This window comes from Manis javanica, chromosome X (assembly GCF_040802235.1).
Source record: "Manis javanica isolate MJ-LG chromosome X, MJ_LKY, whole genome shotgun sequence".
NCBI lineage: Eukaryota > Metazoa > Chordata > Mammalia > Pholidota > Manidae > Manis > Manis javanica.
Window position 1 is genome coordinate 10,901,986 of NC_133174.1, and position 20,506 is coordinate 10,922,491.

At 40.4% G+C, this 20,506-nt stretch overlaps 1 protein-coding gene and 1 long non-coding RNA gene across 2 annotated transcripts in view; both read left to right on the forward strand.

Annotated features, from left to right (window-relative positions):
• Window positions 1–1,401: 1,401 nt before the first annotated feature.
• The window catches only part of TXLNG (taxilin gamma), a 57,681-nt gene continuing 38,576 nt past the window's right edge, over window positions 1,402–20,506 (forward strand). Inside the window, exon 1 of the mRNA XM_037020460.2 lies at window positions 1,402–1,572. Coding sequence (XP_036876355.1) covers window positions 1,471–1,572 — 102 coding nt within the window. The 5' untranslated portion in view covers window positions 1,402–1,470. The remainder of the gene's footprint in view (window positions 1,573–20,506) is intronic.
• Window positions 1,579–14,366, forward strand: LOC118972766 (uncharacterized). The gene is made up of 3 exons (XR_005061846.2): window positions 1,579–1,755; window positions 10,720–10,836; window positions 12,949–14,366. It is a non-coding gene; the product is annotated as an uncharacterized lncRNA (long non-coding RNA).

The window sequence follows — 20,506 nt, forward strand, 5'->3', positions numbered from 1 at the left end:
GTTTATAAACATATACAGGCAATTCTATATAAATGGATATTTTTTAAAGCTCACTATGTATGTACATTTTTAGATCAATTTAAAAAATGTTAATCATTTTTAGTAGCTATATGATGTTCTATTGTACCATAATTTAATTATGGTGCATTTTAACACTCAAGTCCCTGGATGGGTTAGAAGCATTACTGATAGATTCTGCATCTTGCTGGGACTTTTGACTTTAAGAAGGTGAGGCATTAGCTTTGTATAGAACCTGGGTGTGGGTTAATTATCTACTGCTCTAGTTTTGAAATCTGAAAGCCAGACTGAGGTGTTCTGACCATGAAATAACATTATAGCACTTTACCCTAATTTACACCTATAGTTAAAACTAATAGATGGAATTTCCCCCAAATTGATATTTTATTCTCATGTATGTTATTACATTTTTGGCGTCCGTTATGGCTGTTCAGTCTTCATCTCTAATAAAAAATGGTATAGAATTTGCACAAATTTTCATGAGTTATTTAATATGACAGGATTTCATGACGGTCTATGACTTTCAGAGGGTCGGTCATTGGCGATCTCGTTCCATCAGATGGAAATAGTGGAATATTTCTGAAGAAAACTCCACCCTCCGCTCTAGTCACGTCAAGAAAAAAATCGATTCAACGAAAGAGTTTGCTAAAAAAAATTCAGTAACGTAACGACTGGCGGAGAAAGCAAAATATTCGACATGTATTAAGCGCCAACTAAATGCGGAGAACTGTGCTAGAAGACGGGGCGGTACAGACAAGGTAATAGGATGCAGCCCTCATCCAGCTGAAGCTCGGGACAGGTAAAACGGTGCAGAGAGCTCTGGTGGAGGGGCAGGTGTCCCGCCAGAAACCTCAATTTCTGAAAGTCATTAATTACATCTCTCCTGCCTGAAAATCAAGAAGTATTTCCCCTCAGCCCCAAATCATTCGGACTCAATACCGAAGAAGAGCATCAAAAGCAAAAACGCAACGTATCCCGAATCTCGCTCCTTCCCAAACACTGCAATAGTTCTGAACTTTTCCCACAGGATAACAGAGTACCTTCCGGTATCTGTACATCGCCCGCAGAAAACTACAAGCCCCAGTAGGCTGCACGCGCGGCACAGTGGCTGCTCTCCCCGTCCAGGAGTGCCGCATTACAGGGCCACCCGATCCGCGCCGGCGAGCGGTAGCCGCGCAGTCTGCTGGGGCTTGTAGTCGGCTCCAGACTCCCTTTCCTGTCCGCGCAGGCACGCGCGGCCTAGGTTTGCCCTTCGGCCCCGCAGAAGCCCAGCCCTGGTTTCAATGCTCCCCACCCCCATTCCGCTCCATCCCTTCGGGTACCAACCTCCTCCGGTCACGTGGGAAATCTTGCGTGTTGCGATTGGTCCTGGGGGTTCAGGGGCGGGGCGCGAGGCCGAGCGAGGTTCAGTGCCCCTCGTCGGGCTGCTTGTTTGGCTGCTACCGTCACCTCATGGCGACGCGGGTAGAGGAGGCAGCGCGGGGAAGAGGCGGCGGCGCCGAGGAGGCGATTGAGGCCGGACCGGGCGGACGGCGACGCAGCCCGCGGCAGAAGGTCAGTGTTGGTGGCGCCCCCGTTGGTGCCGCGCTGGGAGAATGCTCGGGCTCGCTTTTTCGGGATCCACCTCTTCACTCTCCCCGTTTACCTTTAGCCATGGGACGAACATCCGGCCCTCTTTCCTCCGGGGGGTGACGACAGTGGGAGCAGGTGGGGAAGAGTGGGACCGGGATGAATGAGGTGAGAGGGGACACAGGTTGTGGTTTGCGGGTTCGTGGCGGACGGGGGAGCGAGAGGGCTGGGGGCGCAGCCTGCCGTGAGGGGGAAGGGGTGCGCGGCGGGGGCGCGCCGGGTGTGACAGCCACGTGCGGCCGGCGCCGCGGAGCCCCAGGCGCCAGGTGTTCTCTCTTCCAGCCTACACCCTCCGTGTGCTCCTCGATGCTCCCTCCGCTGGGCGCCGCCGCCGGGGGGCTGCCTGGGGTCAACCGCCTGGCTCTGCTCGCGCCGGGCAGGTGCGCAGGGGGCGCCCGGGTGGCGCGGGCAAGGTTGTTGCGCAGTAAGAAAATTGCGCGGGAGCCGGGGTTACGCTGCGCCCCCCTTTCTCTGCCCCCCCCCCGGCCCCGCGCTCCCTGCTACTGGAGGGGCTGCTCGGCCCCTGGGGCTGGTCTCTGGGTGCCACGGGCCCGGCTGCACATGGGGCCGGGAATGGGGAGGCGATGCTGGAGAGGACCTGCGTCCCGCAGCGTTGGGAGCAGCATCACTTGATAGCCGGTCTTCCCAATCCAGTTCTCCCCACTCCTTACTCTTTATTTCCCCCTTTCCTTCCTTTTTTTTTTTTTTGGTGAGCGGAAACTTGAGCGCCTCCCCCTCTGGCCTTTGGTCTCTTTCTCTTAATCTGGGAGACAAGCTGGACCGTTCCCCTTGCCTTACTTGACTCACGTCGAGTTTGCAGTGTCTCCTTGGATACAGGAAAATCGAGACCTTCCGAATGGGAGAATTCCACTTGTTCTGGAGTCAGTGGGTGGAGTTCGGAAAGGATTGCACAACGGGGTCGGGTACAGGGCTTTTAGGACCCAGGAATGGAGAACTGCGGGAAAAGGGGCTGGAAAGATGAAAACTGTCTCCTTTTACTTTCATTTGAACAGATTGAAACGTTCAACTTATTGGAAGTCCTGCTTGATCACTGAAGGCTATTTAATACTACTTAATTATGCATATGAGTACTCTTAAAAATCACTCCCGTATGAAATTACAAAATAATATTTTTTTAATGCGATTCAGGAACCTGAAAAGGTAGAACAAAGGTTAGGTTTACATCTGAGCACCGTGTCAAGAATTGGCTTTTGGGGCCTATTTCTAAGGTCAGGTATTTTCCTGTCTTTCTGCATGAGGGTGTTACTACTTCTCAGTTACCTCCTTTTCTCTCGCTTTTGTACTCTAAAAGACCCAGTACTCGAAGGGTTGAAAAGGAAGCTGTGGACCAAATGTGCCCTAGGGATTCAACACTGTCACTTTGGACACCTCACTTACTCCCTGAGGGTGGGGAGCCAATCTGTGTTTGATTTCATAGGTCCCCCAGGGGAGGACTCTGATAAAAAGCCACTGCAATTGAGGACATAAGTTCCCTTTTATGCCGCTGGGATAAAGACAAAAAGTGAATTAGGAGTTGAGGTTTAATCAACTGGCATTTTAAACCAACCAGGATAAGAGGTAATGACCCTTTGAGGCAGGCTCCGGTTACCAGCTGGATATGAATAGTCGTGTGTGTCTGTACTGGCTCATTTTTGTTTGCTTACCTTGTGCACCTTTTTTTCTCTTTTGCTCTTGCTTTTCTGGACATCTTTTTTCCCTTTGATTTATGATTGACTGTGACATGGAATTGAAATCCACAGTTAAATATTAGTTTTTGAATTTTCATTTTGAAAAGTTGGATTTGTCTGCAAAAATCACTTTTAAGCTCTTTCTCATTACCCTTAATTTTTCATTTCCTCTGGGTCACTGACTTGAAAAAATATTCCTAATTCTAACGTGAGCCGTGCTCTGTTTTTCAGGAATTAGACAAGATGTTTAAGTGAATTGTTTGAAAACATTGAAGGAATGAAGGGAGAAGTGACTGTTGTACTATTGGGTTACATTATGACACTTAAAGTGAAACAGTGGAGATGGGCCCTTGTTGGTTCCTGGCTGTTTTAAACATCTACTTAATTATTCTTGACCTCAATTAATTCTAACATTGGTTCAAAACTGTATAAATTTGGTCTCCTGATAGCTTTTTCTTCTAAAGTTAACCCTTAACAGTACATTTCTAGAGGTCTCTTGAATTGTCTTGAACTGTGCTAATGTGATAGTCACAAGCTGTACATGGCTATTTAAATATTAATTTAAATTAAGTAAAATAAAAAAATTCCATTCCTCGCTCATACTAGCTACACTTCAAGTGTTCAGTAGCCAGTGTGGCTAGTGGCTGTTGTATTAGAGCAGATCTAGAATGTTTCTATCATTGCATAAAGTTCTGTTGGATAACATTGGTCTGAAAAGATGGGATATACATTGTCAAGTATTCAGGCATTTTTTAGATCACCAAGTTCAGTCATATGACTTCTTAAATCCCTATGTAGAATTAGTTTTATAGGATTGAGTTTGAAAAATTACTAAACTTTTCTTTGGAGCAGTTTTAGGATTACAGAACAAATGAACATAAATTACAGAGTTCCCATATATCCCACCCCCACACCACCCATTCCCCTATTATTTACATCTTGCATTACTGTGGTGCATTTGTTAGAACTAATGAGCCAATATTGATATTACTAACTAAAGTCTGTAACTTACATTAGGGTTCATTCCTGGTGTACGTTCTAACAGTTCTGACAGATGTATAATGGCTTATAATCCACCATTACAATATCAGAGATGGTAGTTTCATTGCCCTAAAAACTCCCTGTTTATCCCACTCTCCCTTCCCTCAAACTGCTGCTACCACAGATCTTTTTACTGTCTCTATAGTTTTGCCTTCTCCAGAATGTCTGAGGTTTTTATGTTTTTGCTTTTTTAAAACTAGATTTCTATTTGGGAATGTTAAAAATTATTTAACTACTGTTTAACTTATTTTTAGGTCAATAAACCATTTGGAAGGATAAAGATATATGGAACCTAGGCTTCATATTAACAAAATATTACATATACCGCCCTCTAGTTTTTACAGTGTATCTGCACGTACATTAACTCTTTCAGCATTACTTGCTGCTATGGAGAAGGATGGGCAGCTGACATTGCCCTCATTTACAGGTGACAAACTGTTCAGCAGGGTCAAGTGTTTTGCCTAAGGGTTGAAGCTGAGTCTGGAACCCAATACCCTTTCATCTACACTACAATAATAAGTAGTGTAGTAGTAGGTAAATAGTGTGGATTTTGAAGTCAAGACTCTTGGCTCTCTGCCACTTACTTACTAGCTGTGCAACCTTGGGCAAGATACTCAATCTTTCTAAGCCTCACTACATCATCTGTAAAGTGAGGGTGATGCTAATACCTACCATGTGGGTGAAGAATAAGAGCTGATGGGAACATTTAGCACAATACCAGGCATGTAGAATTTTACTTGATTTGGTGGGAGCAAGAGGAAGGATCCATTCCTCTTGCTTTAAGGTGCTATTAATTTTATAAATCCATTTCCAACTCTTGTTTTCTTCCTTCACTCTTCCTAGAATTTCTCTTTGAAGAAATAATAAGAAATCAGGTCAGAGCAGGACAAGAGTATAGGGTAGAAAGAAAATATTTCATTATCTTGTTTTTCTTCCCATTTGCAGAGTAGATGAATTTCCACTGTTCTGGCACAAAGATTTAAGTAATAAGAGTCAAAGTATTGTTGGCTGTCATCAAGCTTTGGTAAATTTCATTTTCATGGGGAACTAAGCAGGCAAAGCAGTAATGAGAGCAGCCCAGATACAGCACATTTCTCTAGTAGTATGTTTTTTGATCATAATATGCCACCTTTATTTATTATGTCACTGGAAGGTGTTTTATGTGTTACTTTGTGTGTCATTTATATTGGTCTTGACTACAGTAGTTTTACTTAGGAATGTGTAGGTCAAATAGAGATGCGATAAATAAGGTGTGTGTGATTTTGCTTTTGTGTGGGATTCTTCACTGATGGATTTTTCATTAAGTATGCTGTTCAGATTTTACACTTTTCAGGGAGTTGTGTTTCAGAGGAAAGAAATTGTGGAGTTCTCGTTGTTCCTGCACTGTGCCAGGCACTTAAAACATACTTGGATTCTAATACCTCCTTACTTCTGCAGAGTAGGTAGTATCCCCAGGTATACAGATAAGGCATCTGAGGCCCAGGCCAAAAAAAAAAATTGCTTAAATACGATTGCTAACGATGAAGTTGGCATAGAGTGGTATATAATTGTGTAATCAGTAGTGCAACTGATGAACCTGAGTACATGGGTGCCCTCTGCTTGCCTGGTGCAATTCCCACATGTCCAACACCAAATTCAATGGTGAATTTTTCCCCTACATATATGTATGACAATAACAATATTATACACAGCAGTAATAGTATGACTTCATTCGGGTACCCGGACCCGATTCCAGTGTGTGTAAATATGTGGGAGGGGGTCTTCCCACACATACTTAGAAATTCTCGAACACCAGCAGGGTATCGGAGAACTCAGTTCTGTTGCTATCTGCCTGGAGACAGCACCAGATTCCCAGGTTAAGGGTTCCGCCCTACAATAATACTGTCCTCTACCCCCCAACTCCAGACGCCTTTCACAAGCCCCAGGCAGTTACCCATGCTTCTGACCAACTGGCTACAGATTGGAGGTTCCCATGACCTCCCCTTTATGTTCAATTAATTTGCTAGAGCGGCTCACAGAACTCAGAAAAACACGTTTACCAGTTTGATAAAGGATATTATAAAGGAAACAAGTTAGCGGTCAGATGAAGAGAGACATAGGGCAAGGTCCCAAATAAAGGAGCTTCTTTCCTTGTGGAGCTTGGGGCCTGGCTTGGTGGCACATGGAGGCATCTGGTTCCCCAAGCATAGAAGCTCTCTCCAACCAAGAAGCAGGATCCAACTGAGCAGAGCAGGCAGAACACAGCGAGCTCTTCTCCAGCATTTTTGTGAGGGCTTCATTGCATAGTCATGATTGACTAAATTATTGGCCATTGGCTGATACACCTCTACACCCCGCCTTCCCACCCTTGCATGGGGGTCCAAATAGCTCATTACCATGACAAAACACCTGTTCCACTTTTAAGACTGCAGTGTTTTCAGGAACTGGATGAAGACCAGTATACCTGGGAAATACGTATTTGGTCATATGAATGACCAAATACGTATTTCTTATAACATATCACACCTAGTGAGTTCTAACCTGGTATCTCCACGAAATCCTTTGCCTCTTCCTCCCCTTCCAACCCCTGCAGTTCCCGACATGATTATGTAGGATTGGTTCTAACATGATTATTAGTAACTTTTAATTAATGGATGTAACAGTATTTAAAATGTGTAAAGTAGTGTACATACTTTATATAGTGTTCATCAACATGGAGAATTAGCTATGTTTAAAATTTTCCCAAGTGGGTATTTCTAAAAGCAGATTAAAACAGATGAGGTGACCCTTAAAGGGTTTGAATCCCATAAGTATGTTTTTATGATTCAGTTTATTTCCTACTTGAAATTCTCTTGGTATTTATAATTACTGAAATTTTATTATTTGAGGCAAAAGACACATAACATGAGCAGTGTTCTCTTATGCTATCAAAATAACACTATTGGCATTTATTGCTCAAGGTGTTGATTGCATTCAGTTAAATTTCCAAAATGTCCCTGGAATGACTCCCACTATCCCTAACTTCCCACTCTGTAGTCTACCACAAGTAATGTTGCTAAACCACTACTTGCTCACTTTTCTTCTTTCTCTCTTTTCAGAAAGGTCAAAGTAGAATAGTTTGAAAAGGAAGATGTACCAGTAGCTTAGATGCACATTTCTTTAAGGATTTTTTGGATTGACATGTGGGCTGTATTAAAGTGAGGATACAGTTACTTTGTATAATTTTCAAATATATCCTATCCTTGTTCAGATATTATAACAGTTCTGCTGCATGGTAGTAATTGATTTTCATTAATCTCTAATCTTTTTATAACTAGATGGTAGGTGTACAGCCCTAGTTTACAGATAAGGAAACTGAAAGGTTGACCTTCCCATGCTCCCCATGGCCACATAGAAAGTAGTAAGTGGTATATTCAAAGGGCACGCTCTTTGGGCACCAAAGCTGCTACTCATATCCCAGGTGTCTTGTGTTCTTTAACATATTTCTTGAGGATATGTACTCCCTCTTGAATGTGAGCAAAACTTGCTAGTAGATAAAACAAATAATAGTTTTTGCTAAATGAAGACAAATTGTGAATAGTGGGGTTGGGCCATTGTAGGTATAGCAAAGTTATTGTAATCTAGGAATTGGGGGAGTTTGGAGCTTACAGGTTTAATATCTTCTGTTCCATTCACTTAGGCCCTAGGTTGACCTTAAGATAAATGATTTAGTGAAAAAGACATATGCAACTCCAGCACTATTTACAATAGCCAAGAAATGGAAGCAACCTAAGTGTCCATCAGTAGATGAATGGATAAAGAAGATGTGGTACATATACACAATGGAATATTATTCAGCCATAAGAAGAAAACAGTCGTACCATTTGCAACAACATGGATGGAGCTAGAGGGTATTATGCTCAGTGAAATAAGCCAGGCGGAGAAAGACAAGTACCAAATGATTTCACTCATCTGTGGAACATAAGAACAAAGCAAAAACTGAAGGAACAAATCAGCAGCAGACTCACAGAACTCAAGAATGGACTAACAGTTACCAAAGGGAAAGGGACTGGGGAGGATGGGTGGGAAGGGAGGGATAAGGGGGAAAATGGGGCATTACGATTAGCACACATAATGTAGGGGGTGGGAACATGGGGAAGGCAGTATATACAGAGAAGACAAATAATGATTCTATAGCATCTTACTATGCTGATGGACAGTGACTGTAATGCGGTATGTGGAGGGGGACTTGATAATAGGGAGAGTCTAATAACCATAATGTTCAAGTAATTGTACATTAACGATATCAAAAAAAAGATTAATGATTTAGGAGATGTGCTGTAACTCCCTGCAAAGGTACCTCCAAGTATAATTTGGACAAATTGAAAAAGGTAGAGAAGGTTTAGAGAGACCCTTTTTAAAAACTTGTCTTAAAGTTCACCTGACATGATAGTCTTAAAGTTCACCTGACATGATACTAACAAAGAGCTGAAGTGGTCTGGCTAAGTAGGACAAGTTAAAAAGAGAAGGCTTTATGTTTCAGAGATGCATCATGATCGATTCACATGGAACTACTGGAGGGTGACTTCATAAAACTAGGACGGGGATATTCCATTTAGGTATAGGTAACCCATAAGAGTAGGGGACCATTTTACATCTTAGGAGCCTGTGGCTTGATGCTAATTGTGTGACCCAGCTCCTGCCCCACTGCAAAATAGGTTAGCCCCACACATATTTTAGTAGTTTTTGGTGTTAAATCTTCAGATTTCCTGATCCGTTTTTGCTGCCTAGGTGTTTAGGTGAATACAGGTATTTCTCAGATTGATCACTGAATTTTAATTTTAGAGCTAGGAGTAATTTTGCAAATCATGGAGTCCTCTACCATAGCCGTAGAAGCTAAATGTGAAATCTAATGACATCATACTCATTAGAAAAGGCAAATAATGTGCAGTCTGATACGGATGTTAGTACCTGCCACTATAGATAGTAGCACCTTTTACTGTAAGAGATCATGAGGCCAAAGAGGCTGTGTCCTAACTAGACCTTTACCAGACCTGTACTCATTCTTGGCTGCTTCACCAGTGAGGGAAATCAGGTTCTCTCACCCTAACTTCAGCATTAGTTTGCCCCTCACTTTTTCTCATTTACCTTTTAATGCCTCTGTGCTCCCCTGTCCTCACACGTACTGCATCAGTGTTTATGGAGCCTTCGGCTGCCATAAGTTAGGAGTTGGGACAACTCCTAGAATTTATCTTGCTTCCATTTTATCCCTCCTCAGAACTCTGTCATTGCTCTCACTTCACTCGTATATTCATTTATTAATTTTTTGGGATAACAGCTTTATTGAGGTATAACGCACATACCATATAATTCATCCACCTAAAGTGTACGATCCACAGAGTTGTGTGACCATCACTACACTTACTTTTAATCTAACCCTGGAAGAACATACTCTCTGGAATGTTACAGAGAAAGATAAGAATTCAATCTCTGCTTTCCAAGTCCTACGACCATGGGCAAATTACTTAACATTAACTTAACACTGAGGTGGTTTGTTCATCATACCTGCCCGTAAGATGGTTCTGGGGATTAAATTAGGAAGTACATCAAGTACTGTTGGAGAGGTTTCTGAAGGAGCCACAGGAAATGGCACTCTCTCCTGTCCTCCCACCTGGCCCCAGGGCACATTCTCTAGAAATGGATTTGGTTGGTTATAGGGGCCAACATAAGGACCCCTCTCAGACCTTGGTTTGACTGAGCTGGCCTTCCTGTCTCCCTTGTTCCAGGACAGCAGGTGTCAAACTTTTTGGTTTCAGGATCTTTTGCACACTTGAAAATTATTGAGAACCCCAAGAAGCTTTTGCTGATGTGGGTTATATCTAATATTTCCCAGATTAGAAATTAAACAAACATTTTTAATTATTACCCATTTAAGAAATGGTGTTGTGTTAGTTATCTCTTGCTGTGTAACAAATCACACCAATACTTAGTGCTTGAAACAACATTTAGGATTTGTCAGTTTCTGTAGGTCAGGAATCTGGGTGTGGCTTCACTGGGTCCTCTGCTTCAGGGTGTCTCATGGGCTGCAGTCACCTGAAGGCATCACTGGGAAGGATCCACTTCCTACGTCGCTCATGTGGTTGTTGGCAGGATTCAGTTCCCCATGGGCTCTTGGATTGAGGCCTCATTTCCTTGTGAGCTGGTGGCCGAAGTCTTCCCTTGGTACCTTGCCACGTGGCCTTGCCATAGGCATCTCACAACTTGTCTGCTGACTTCACCAGAAAGAGCAGGAGAGTCCCAGCACAAGAGACAAGGAAATTGCAGTCTTTTGTCACATAGTCATGTAAGTGACATCATCTCACTTTTTCCGAATTCTCTTCATTAGAGGCCAGTCACCAGGTCCAGCCTACACTCTGGGGAGGGGGTTATGAAGGTCATGGATACCAGGAGGATCACTGGGATTATTGGGGGCCATATCAGAAGCTGCCTACCACACATTAACGTAAGTGTTTTTTGAAAATTAAAAATCACTGATTTTCCAAAATAAAAGTCAGAAGAATAGCATTGTTTTACGTTTTTGCAGACTTCAGTGAGTGGCTTGATAGGAGACAGCTGAATTTTCATACATGCTTCTGCATTCAGTCTGTGGCAATATACCATTTTACTTGAAGTATATGAAGGCAATCTGTATTCACATATAGTCAGAATAGGGAGGAGTGTTTAATAGTTTCTTTAGATAATTGTGGAAATTCTTTGATACTACACCAGAACTTGGCAAATAGTAGTTCTTGAAGGTTAGTTGCCATTGTGGAATCTGAAACCCTATTGAATTTTATGTACTGTTTTATTAATATATCACTTTACCTGTTAAAAACTCTTTAATTTCATTTTATTCCTTTGTTGTGACACAGAACAAAGTAAATAGTAAAACAGACTGTTTAAGAAGAGGCATTGAGTTATGTAATACATATTTTAAAGACTTTGGTCTAAAATGGTTAAAACAATTTTGAAATGAATGATAGATAAAGTGTTAGCTATGTGGAAAACTTTGCTATCCAGAATAATTCTTTGTAAGGTTAAAATAACCTTACTATATAAACTATTTTAAATGACATAGATAGCTAAAGTCACTTTTCTAATTTAAAAAGCACATGAACCCATCAACTCCATCTACCAATAAAAAAAAATTAAAAAGTTAAAAAGCACATGAAATGTCATTTTCTTAATAGCTTTGTGAAGTTTGTGTGTGGAAATGTAAAAGCCTCCAAAAATACTGGAAATGTTTCGGAGGGAGGTTTATATTTAAAAAACCAAGTAAGACCAACAGCTAATGTTCTGAGGGCTGTAGAGTATCGCTGATACCATTTGGTATCTTCCAGTGCAGTCTGCCGTCACTGGCCCACAGTGGCTGGGCAAGCATGCGCTCTTGTCCTCACGTTCCTGTTTGGTAGTTGACAACCCTTAAGGTAAGTTACTAGAAACATGGGGTTGAAGGGATTTTTAGAGATAATTTAGTTTATTGTTAGAAAAGAGTTTAAAAAACAAAACACCTGACTGGTTTAAATAATCACTTTAAATTATTTAAAAATATCCCTAACCCCAAATTAGTCCTGTCCTGTCCCCATAAATCTCAGAGTTAATCACTGTTAAAAATTCTGCAGCTCTTTCTCAATGTTTTACTAAATTCATACTGGTATAAAAGCATGCTGTGTATTTTTAGATACTTAATTTCTTCGCCTTATTTTATAACTGCATGAGAGCTGTTTGACCTTTCATTTTCTAAGGTTGATGTATGAAGGAAGAGGAACTGGTAATGGAGAGAACATAGGCCTTTAAGTTCAACAGACCTCATTTTGAATTATGCTGGCCCCTTTTACCGAGTTTAATATGATCTCAGGCAATTTATTTAACCTCACTAAGTTTCATTTTCCTTATCTGGGAACAGTAAGACCCACCCCTCAGTGGGGTGTGGTAGGTTAAATGGGGTAACAGGGCTTGTAGGTTCTCAGGGTTTTCTTTACCTGCTTGATAAGTTTCTCTGAGACTCTGTGGTAACCCAAGGCAAGATAATCATCTCTCCCTAGGACAGTGTGTAAATGTGCACAACCTTTGCCACGTGCTCCTTCTAAAGGTCCAGCTTAGCCCTCCATGGCAAGGACTGAGTGATTTCTGCTCTCGACACATGCACTGGTTAAAAGCATTCAATCTTATTTAAGCAGATGATAGTTAAAATAATTAGGAAGTGAGTGTGGGTGTGGCTTTTTTGTTTTCTATTTAGGCCAGTCTTAGTAAGTGAACAACCATTATTAAAAACGTTTAATTTAAGCTCTTAAGCAAAATAAGCCAAAGAAATAATGGTTCTTTAGCTTCAAAAATATTTGAAAGATCATAAGTAAACAATTGAACTTAAAAATTATTCATCTTTCTCTTTATTCACAGAGTAGAAGGGAAAGAAACTAATTAAAAATTTTTTCTTTAGACTTTTAATTCCCATTTGATCTCAAGTTTCAAGTATATTGATCCAAAAAGCTATTACACATAGTAGATGCATATAGAGTATTCATGTTTGTTTACAAAAATTTCCATAATAGTTACTTTTTGCTCCTACAATTAGTGGTTGGCAAACTGGTGGCTGTCCATTTTGAAGGCATCTCTTCACTTAAGGAGTCATCTTAACTCCATGTATTGAGAACCGTGAAAGGAAGACTGAGAAATGTATCCTTTGACAGAAGGGGAATGGCTGGGGTGGGAAATTGTTGGGGCTTAGAACACTGTAAACATGGTTGTGGCTGAATGACCTGCTCTCTCTACTGTCTGTCATGCTACAAGAGCTACACGTGCTGCTCATGACTATACGCTGATAAATAAAATGAAAATCTGATAGCTTTTGTTTTGTGATTTTGTTCACGGAAAGGTTCTAATAGAAATCCATCTTGAAACTACTTATGTTGGTTTCATTTTCATTTGAGTTTGGAATTTAAGTCAACATTTCCTTCCCCTCTTGCTTTCCCTAATGATAGGTATTATAATAGGTATTACATTGGAGAACTCTATTCATCTTGGTATTAAAAAAAAAAACAAACAAACTGTTAAGAAGGTAGCTCATGGTCTGTCCCTAACTCAAAAGATAAAAGCAGGCATATTGTAAAATCTCAGTGTCCTTTCCCTCCTGTCTTCACCCATCCAGATTCTCTCTGGTAATACGTTTCTTTGTATCCTTCTAAAGATTGTGTATGCTCCCCACTCATAAACTTATGCAGCCCCCACTCCCGGCATGCCTGCACCCAAATTGTGGCATATAGTACATACTATAAGGTATTTTTCTTTTCCCCCTTTTCAGCCTATCCTTACAGATCAGTAATTATACAACTACCTTATTCTTTTTTAACAGATACTGTATAGTACTCCATTGTATGGATGTACCACAATTTATCCAGATTAATATTAATTGTCATTAAGAGTATTTCTGATTTTTTTGTTATTACAAATAATGCTGCCTAAATATCCTATATATATCATTTCACAATTGTAATGATTTATCTGTAGGAAAAATTGATAATGAATTTGCTGGGTCAAAGCATATGTGGCATGATGATTTTTTCCAACATTTTTTAGGAACATTTTTAAACATAACAGTAAAGTTGAAAGAGTTTGATACTGGATGTCTATATTGCCATCACCTGGATTCTACCACTGACAGTTTAACTATACTTGCCTTTTCACTTATGTGTCCATATACCTGTCCCTTCACCCATGGAGCCATGTTAAGTATGTACGTGTAGCTCTAACCCAAACCCCCATCAAGATATAGAGCATTCCCATCACCCCAGAATATTCCCTTTTGCCCCCTCCCAGACAGTCCCTACCCTGAATTAGACTCCTTAGTGGTTAAACCAATTTATCCCCCAACTAGAAGTGCTTGAGAGTATCCTGCACCCTTTCTGACACTGTGCAGTTAAAGTTTTTGATGTGTAAAATGGTATTTGATAGTTTTAAGCTGCATTTCTCTTATTGTGAGTTAAGCATACAGTTTCTAAGACACTTGTATTTCCTTTTCTGTGAATTCTTCATATTCTTTGCCCATTTTTGTTGGGTTGTAGATCTTAGCATGCTTTATTTCATTTGAGTAACCATTTACATTCAATAAAACATTCATATTTATCTACTGACTGCTTAGAATTTTTGATAAAGTTTACATATGTTCTATGATGCTTCCAGTGTTCTGTTACTAGTGCAAGTCATTGTCTTTTTTTTTTTTTTTGAGAGGGCATCTCTCATATTTATTGATCAAATGGTTGTTAACAACAATAAAATTCAGTATAGGGGGGTCAACGCTCAATGTACAATCATTAATCCATCTCAAGCCTAATTCTCGTCAGTCTCCAATCTTCTGAAGCATAACAAACAAGTTCTTACATGGTGAACGAATTCTTACATAGTGAATAAATTCTTACATGGTGAACAGTACAAGGGCATTCATCACAGAAACTTTCGGTTTTGATCATGCATTATGACCTATAAACAATCAGGTCAAATATGAATATTCGTTTGATTTTTGTACTTGATTTATATGTTGATCCCACATTTCTCCTCTTATTATTATTATTTTTATTTTTAATAAAATGCTGAAGTGGTAGGTAGATGCAAGATAAAGGTAGAAAACATAGTTTAGTGCTGTAAGAGGGCAAATGTAGATGATAAGATGATCAGGTGTGTGCCTATGGACTAAGTATTAATCCAGGCTAGACAAGGGCAGCAAGACATCCACGGATGCAGAAGATTTCTCTCAAAGCAGGGGGGGTGAGGTTCTGAGCCTCACCTCTGTTGATCCCCAAATTCTCACCTGATGGCCCCCCTGCGACTGTGCCTGTCTTAGGTTGTTCCTCCCTTGAGGAATCTTACCCGTCTCTGGCTAACCAGTCATCTTCCGGGGCCATACAGGGAATGTAAAGTTGGTAAGTGAGAGAGAAGCCATATTGTTTGCAAAGGTTAGCTTTTTACTTCTTTGCAGATTTATGCCCTGTGGCTTCTATGCCCAGCACTTGTCTCGAGGTATCTTTACCACCTGGAGGAATTATGATACTCGGTAAATTTGATATGAGGCACGAATTCTATTTAAGGGTTGTAATTAGGAAGGAAGAAGAAAAGCTATAGATGTAGCATATGAAGGAAACATGGGAGGATTGATTATTTCTTTGACATATCTTCTTGTAGAGTACCTTAAGTATGTATAGGTTTTAAACTACTAACTAATTTGCACACATATTAACATAATAGGAATACGGTGACGTAAACAAAGCAAATCTATAATTACCATCCATCTCCAGTGAAGCCAAGAAAACCATTTAGGCACCCTAGGCATTTGTGAAAATTTATCTATGATATGATGGATATTTTCCAACTGTACTTGAACCATCAGACAAATTAAAGCAGCCCATTTCTGGGATCTGTTCACATCCCATATGTTCTTTTAACCATAGATAGTCTATAGTCATGAGATTTTGGGGTGCTACAACTTGCACCCCTCCCAACTCCTGGTTGAGTTCCAACAGTACAGATCCAGTCAAATTCGTTGTCTCACTGTATGCACCTGCCAGCCTAGACATCTCCCTCCTCATTCCAATGGCAAGTCCAGGAGACGGTGGGCTGGATGCAGCCACAACCGCAGCATCGTCCGGATCCCTGTGGAGGCTTTTTGATGATCATCCCCCGGCACGAGTCCTCCAGAGAGTGCTGATGCCGGAAGCTCCTCCTCATATCGTATCTTAGTTCATTTTCTGGGTATCCAAGCTAGGCCTTGATCTTCTGCGTAGAAACAAACAGACCCTTTGCCCACATTTTGACATGCCCTCTATACCACTGTGCAGAACTCATTGGAGGTCAGCACACAGTAACTGCTTTTTTTTTTTTTTTTTTTTAAATTAAGAGAAAGGAATATTATCAGAAAAGAGTACCTCCATAGCTGATCATCTGACACCCTTTAAGTGATCAACATTAAGGATATTTAAAGCATGCGTTGATCTTTGATTTACCAATAGTTTTATCCTGTTAAGGAGTAATCCCCCTTTTCTTTCTTTCTTTCTTTTTTTTTTTAAATTTTTAATCTACACTTACCTGAAGAATACTATGTTTACTATGCTCTCCCCTATATCAGGTCCCCCCTAACAACCACATTACGGTTACTGTCCATCAGCTTAGCAAAATGTGGTAGAGTCACTACTTGTCCTCTCTGTGTTGTGCAGCCCACCCTCCCCTTTCTCCCTCCCCCCCATGCATGCTAATCTTAATACCCCGCTTCTTCTTCCCCCCCCTTATCCCTCCCTGCCCACCCATCCTCCCCTGTTCCTTTCCCTTTGGTACCTGTTAGTCCATTTTTGGGTTCTGTAATTCTGCTGCTGTTTTGTTCCTTCAGTTTTTCCTTTGTTCCTATACTCCTCAGATGAGTGAAATCATTTGGTATTTCTCTTTCTCTGCTTGGCTTATTTCACTGAGCATAATACTCTCCAGCTCCATCCATGTTGCTGCAAATGGTTGGATTTTTCCACTTCTTATGGCTGAGTAGTATTCCATTGTGTATATGTACCACATCTTCTTTATCCATTCATCTACAGATGGACATTTAGGTTGCTTCCAATTCTTGGCTATTGTAAATAGTGCTGCGATAAACATAGGAGTGCATCTGTCTTTCTCAAACTTGATTGCTGCGTTCTTAGGGTAAATTCCTAGGAGTGGAATTCCTGGGTCAAATGGTAGGTCTGTTTTGAGCATTTTGATGCACCTCCATACTGCTTTCCACAATGGTTGAACTAATTTACATTCCCACCAGCAGTGTAGGAGGGTTCCCCTTTCTCCACAGCCTCGCCAACATTTGTTGTTGTTTGTCTTTTGGATGGCAGCTATCCTTACTGGTGTGAGGTGATACCTCATTGTAGTTTTAATTTGCATTTCTCTGATAATTAGCGATGTGGAGCATCTTTTCATGTGTCTCTTGGCCATCTGTATTTCTTTTTTGGAGAACTGTCTGTTCAGTTCCTCTGCCCATTTTTTAATTGGGTTATTTGTTTTTTGTTTGTTGAGGCGTGTGAGCTCTTTATATATTCTGGACGTCAAGCCTTTATCAGATCTGTCATTTTCAAATATATTCTCCCATACTGTAGGGTTCCTTTTTGTTCTATTGATGGTGTCTTTCGCTGTACAGAAGCTTTTCAGCTTAATGTAGTCCCACTTGCTCATTTTTGCTGTTGTTTTCCTTGCCCGGGGAGATATGTTCAAGAAGAGATCACTCATGTTTATGTCTAAGAGGTTTTTGCCTATGTTTTTTTCCAAGAGTTTAATGGTTTCGTGACTTACATTCAGGTCTTTGATCCATTTTGAGTTTACCTTTGTATATGGGGTTAGACAATGGTCCAGTTTCATTCTCCTACATGTAGCTGTCCAGTTTTGCCAGCACCATCTGTTGAAGAGACTGTCATTTTGCCATTGTATGTCCATGGCTCCTTTATCAAATATTAATTGACCATATATGTTTGGGTTAATTTCTGGGGTCTCTAATCTGTTCCACTGGTCTGTGGCTCTGTTCTTGTGCCAGTACCAAATTGTCTTGATTACTATGGCTTTGTAGTAGAGCTTGAAGTTGGGGAGTGAGATCCCCCCTACTTTATTCTTCTTTTTCAGGATTGCTTTGGCTATTCGGGGTCTTTGGTGTTTCCATATGAATTTTTGAATTATTTGTTCCAATTCATTGAAGAATGTTGCTGGTAATTTGAGAGGGATTGCATCAAATTTGTATATTGCTTTCGGCAGGATGGCCATTTTGACGATATTAATTCTTCCTAGCCATGAGCATGGGATGAGTTTCCATTTATTAGTGTCCCCTTTAATTTCTCTTAAGAGTGACTTGTAGTTTTCAGAGTATAAGTCTTTCACTTCCTTGGTTAGGTTTATTCCTAGGTATTTTATTCTTTTTGATGCAATGGTGAATGGAATTGTTTTCCTGATTTCTCTTTCTATTGATTCGTTGTTAGTGTATAGGAAAGCTACAGATTTCTGTGTGTTGATTTTGTATCCTGCAACTTTGCTGTATTCCGATATCAGTTCTAGTAGTTTTGGAGTGGAGTCTTTAGGGTTTTTTATGTACAGTATCATATCATCTGCAAATAGTGACAGTTTAACTTCTTCTTTACCAATCTGGATTCCTTGTATTTCTTTGTTTTGTCTGATTGCCGTGGCTAGGACCTCCAGTACTATGTTAAATAACAGTGGGGAGAGTGGGCATCCCTGTCTGGTTCCCGATCTCAGAGGAAATGCTTTCAGCTTCTCGCTGTTCAGTAAAATGCTGGCTGTGGGTTTATCATATATGGCCTTTATTATGTTGAGGTACTTGCCCTCTATTCCCATTTTGCTGAGAGTTTTTATCATGAATGGATGTTGAATTTTGTCAAATGCTTTTTCAGCATCTATGGAGATGATCATGTGGTTTTTGTCTTTCTTTTTGTTGATGTGCTGGATGATGTTGATGGATTTTCGAATGTTGTACCATCCTTGCATCCCTGGGATGAACCCCACTTGGTCATGGTGTATGATCCTTTTGATATACTGTTGAATTCTGTTTGCTAAGATTTTATTGAGTATTTTTGCATCTACATTCATCAGGGATATTGGTCTGTAATTTTCTTTTTTGGTGGGGTCTTTGCCTGGTTTTGGTATTAGGGTGATGTTGGCCTCATAGAATGAGTTTGGGAGTATTCCCTCTTCTTCTATTTTGTGGAACACTTTAAGGAGAATGGGTATTATGTCTTCTCTGTGTGTCTGATAAAATTCCGAGGTAAATCCGTCCGGCCCCGGGGTTTTGTTCTTGGGTAGTTTTTTGATTACCGTTTCAATTTCTTTGCTCGTAATTGGTTTGTTTAACTTTTGTGTTTCTTCCTTGGTCAGTCTTGGGAGGTTGTATTTTTCTAGGAAGTTGTCCATTTCTTCTAGGTTTTCCAGCTTGTTGGCATATAGGTTTTCATAGTAGTCTTTAATAATTCTTTGTATTTCTGTGGAGTCTGTCGTGATTTTTCCATTCTCATTTCTGATTATGTTGATTTGTGTTGACTCTCTTTTTCTCTTAATAAGTTGGGCTAGAGGCTTATCTATTTTGTTTATTTTCTCAAAGAACCAGCTCTTGGTTTCGTTGATTTTTGCTATTGTTTTATTCTTCTCAATTTTGTTTATTTCTTCTCTGATCTTTATTATGTCCCTCCTTGTGCTGACTTTAGGCCTCATTTGTTCTTCTTTTTCCAGTTTTAATAATTGTGATGTTAGACTATTCATTTGGAATTGTTCTTCCTTCTTCAAGTGTGCCTCGATTGCTATATACTTTCCTCTTAAGACTGCTTTCGCTGCATCCCACAGAAGTTGGGGCTTAGTGTTGTTGTTGTCATTTGTTTCTATATATTCCTTGATCTCTATTTTGATTTGTTCATTGATCCAATGATTATTTAGTAGCATGTTGTTAAGCCTCCATGTGTTTGTGAGCCTTTTTGTTTTCTTTGTAGAATTTATTTCTACTTTCATACCTTTGTGGTCTGAAAAATTGGTTGGTAGAATTTCAATATTTTGGAATTTACTGAGGCTCTTTTTGTGAGCTAGTATGTGGTCTATTCTGGAGAATGTTCCATGTGCACTTGAGAAGAATGTATATCCTGTTGCTTTTGGATGTAGAGTTCTATAGATGTCTATTAGGTCCATCTGTTCTAGTGTGTTGTTCAGTGCCTGTGTGTCTTTACTTATTTTCTGCCCGGTGGATCTATCCTTTGGGGTGAGTGGTGTGTTGAAGTCTCCTACAATGAATGCATTGCAGTCTATTTCCCTCTTTAGTTCTGTTAGTATTTGCTTCACATATGCTGGTGCTCCTGTATTGGGTGCATATATATTTAGAATGGTTATATCCTCTTGTTGGACTGAGCCCTTTATCATTATGTAGTATCCTTCTTTATCTCTTGTTACTTTCTTTGTTTTGAAGTCTATTTTGTCTGATATTAGTACTGCAACCCCTGCTTTCTTCTCACTGTTGTTTGCCTGATATATGTTTTTCCATCCCTTGACTTTTTTTTTTTTTTTTTTTTTTTTTTTGGTAAAAGGGTTTATATCCAGCTTTATTCTCCTGGGGGGTAGGTTGAGCACTAAGA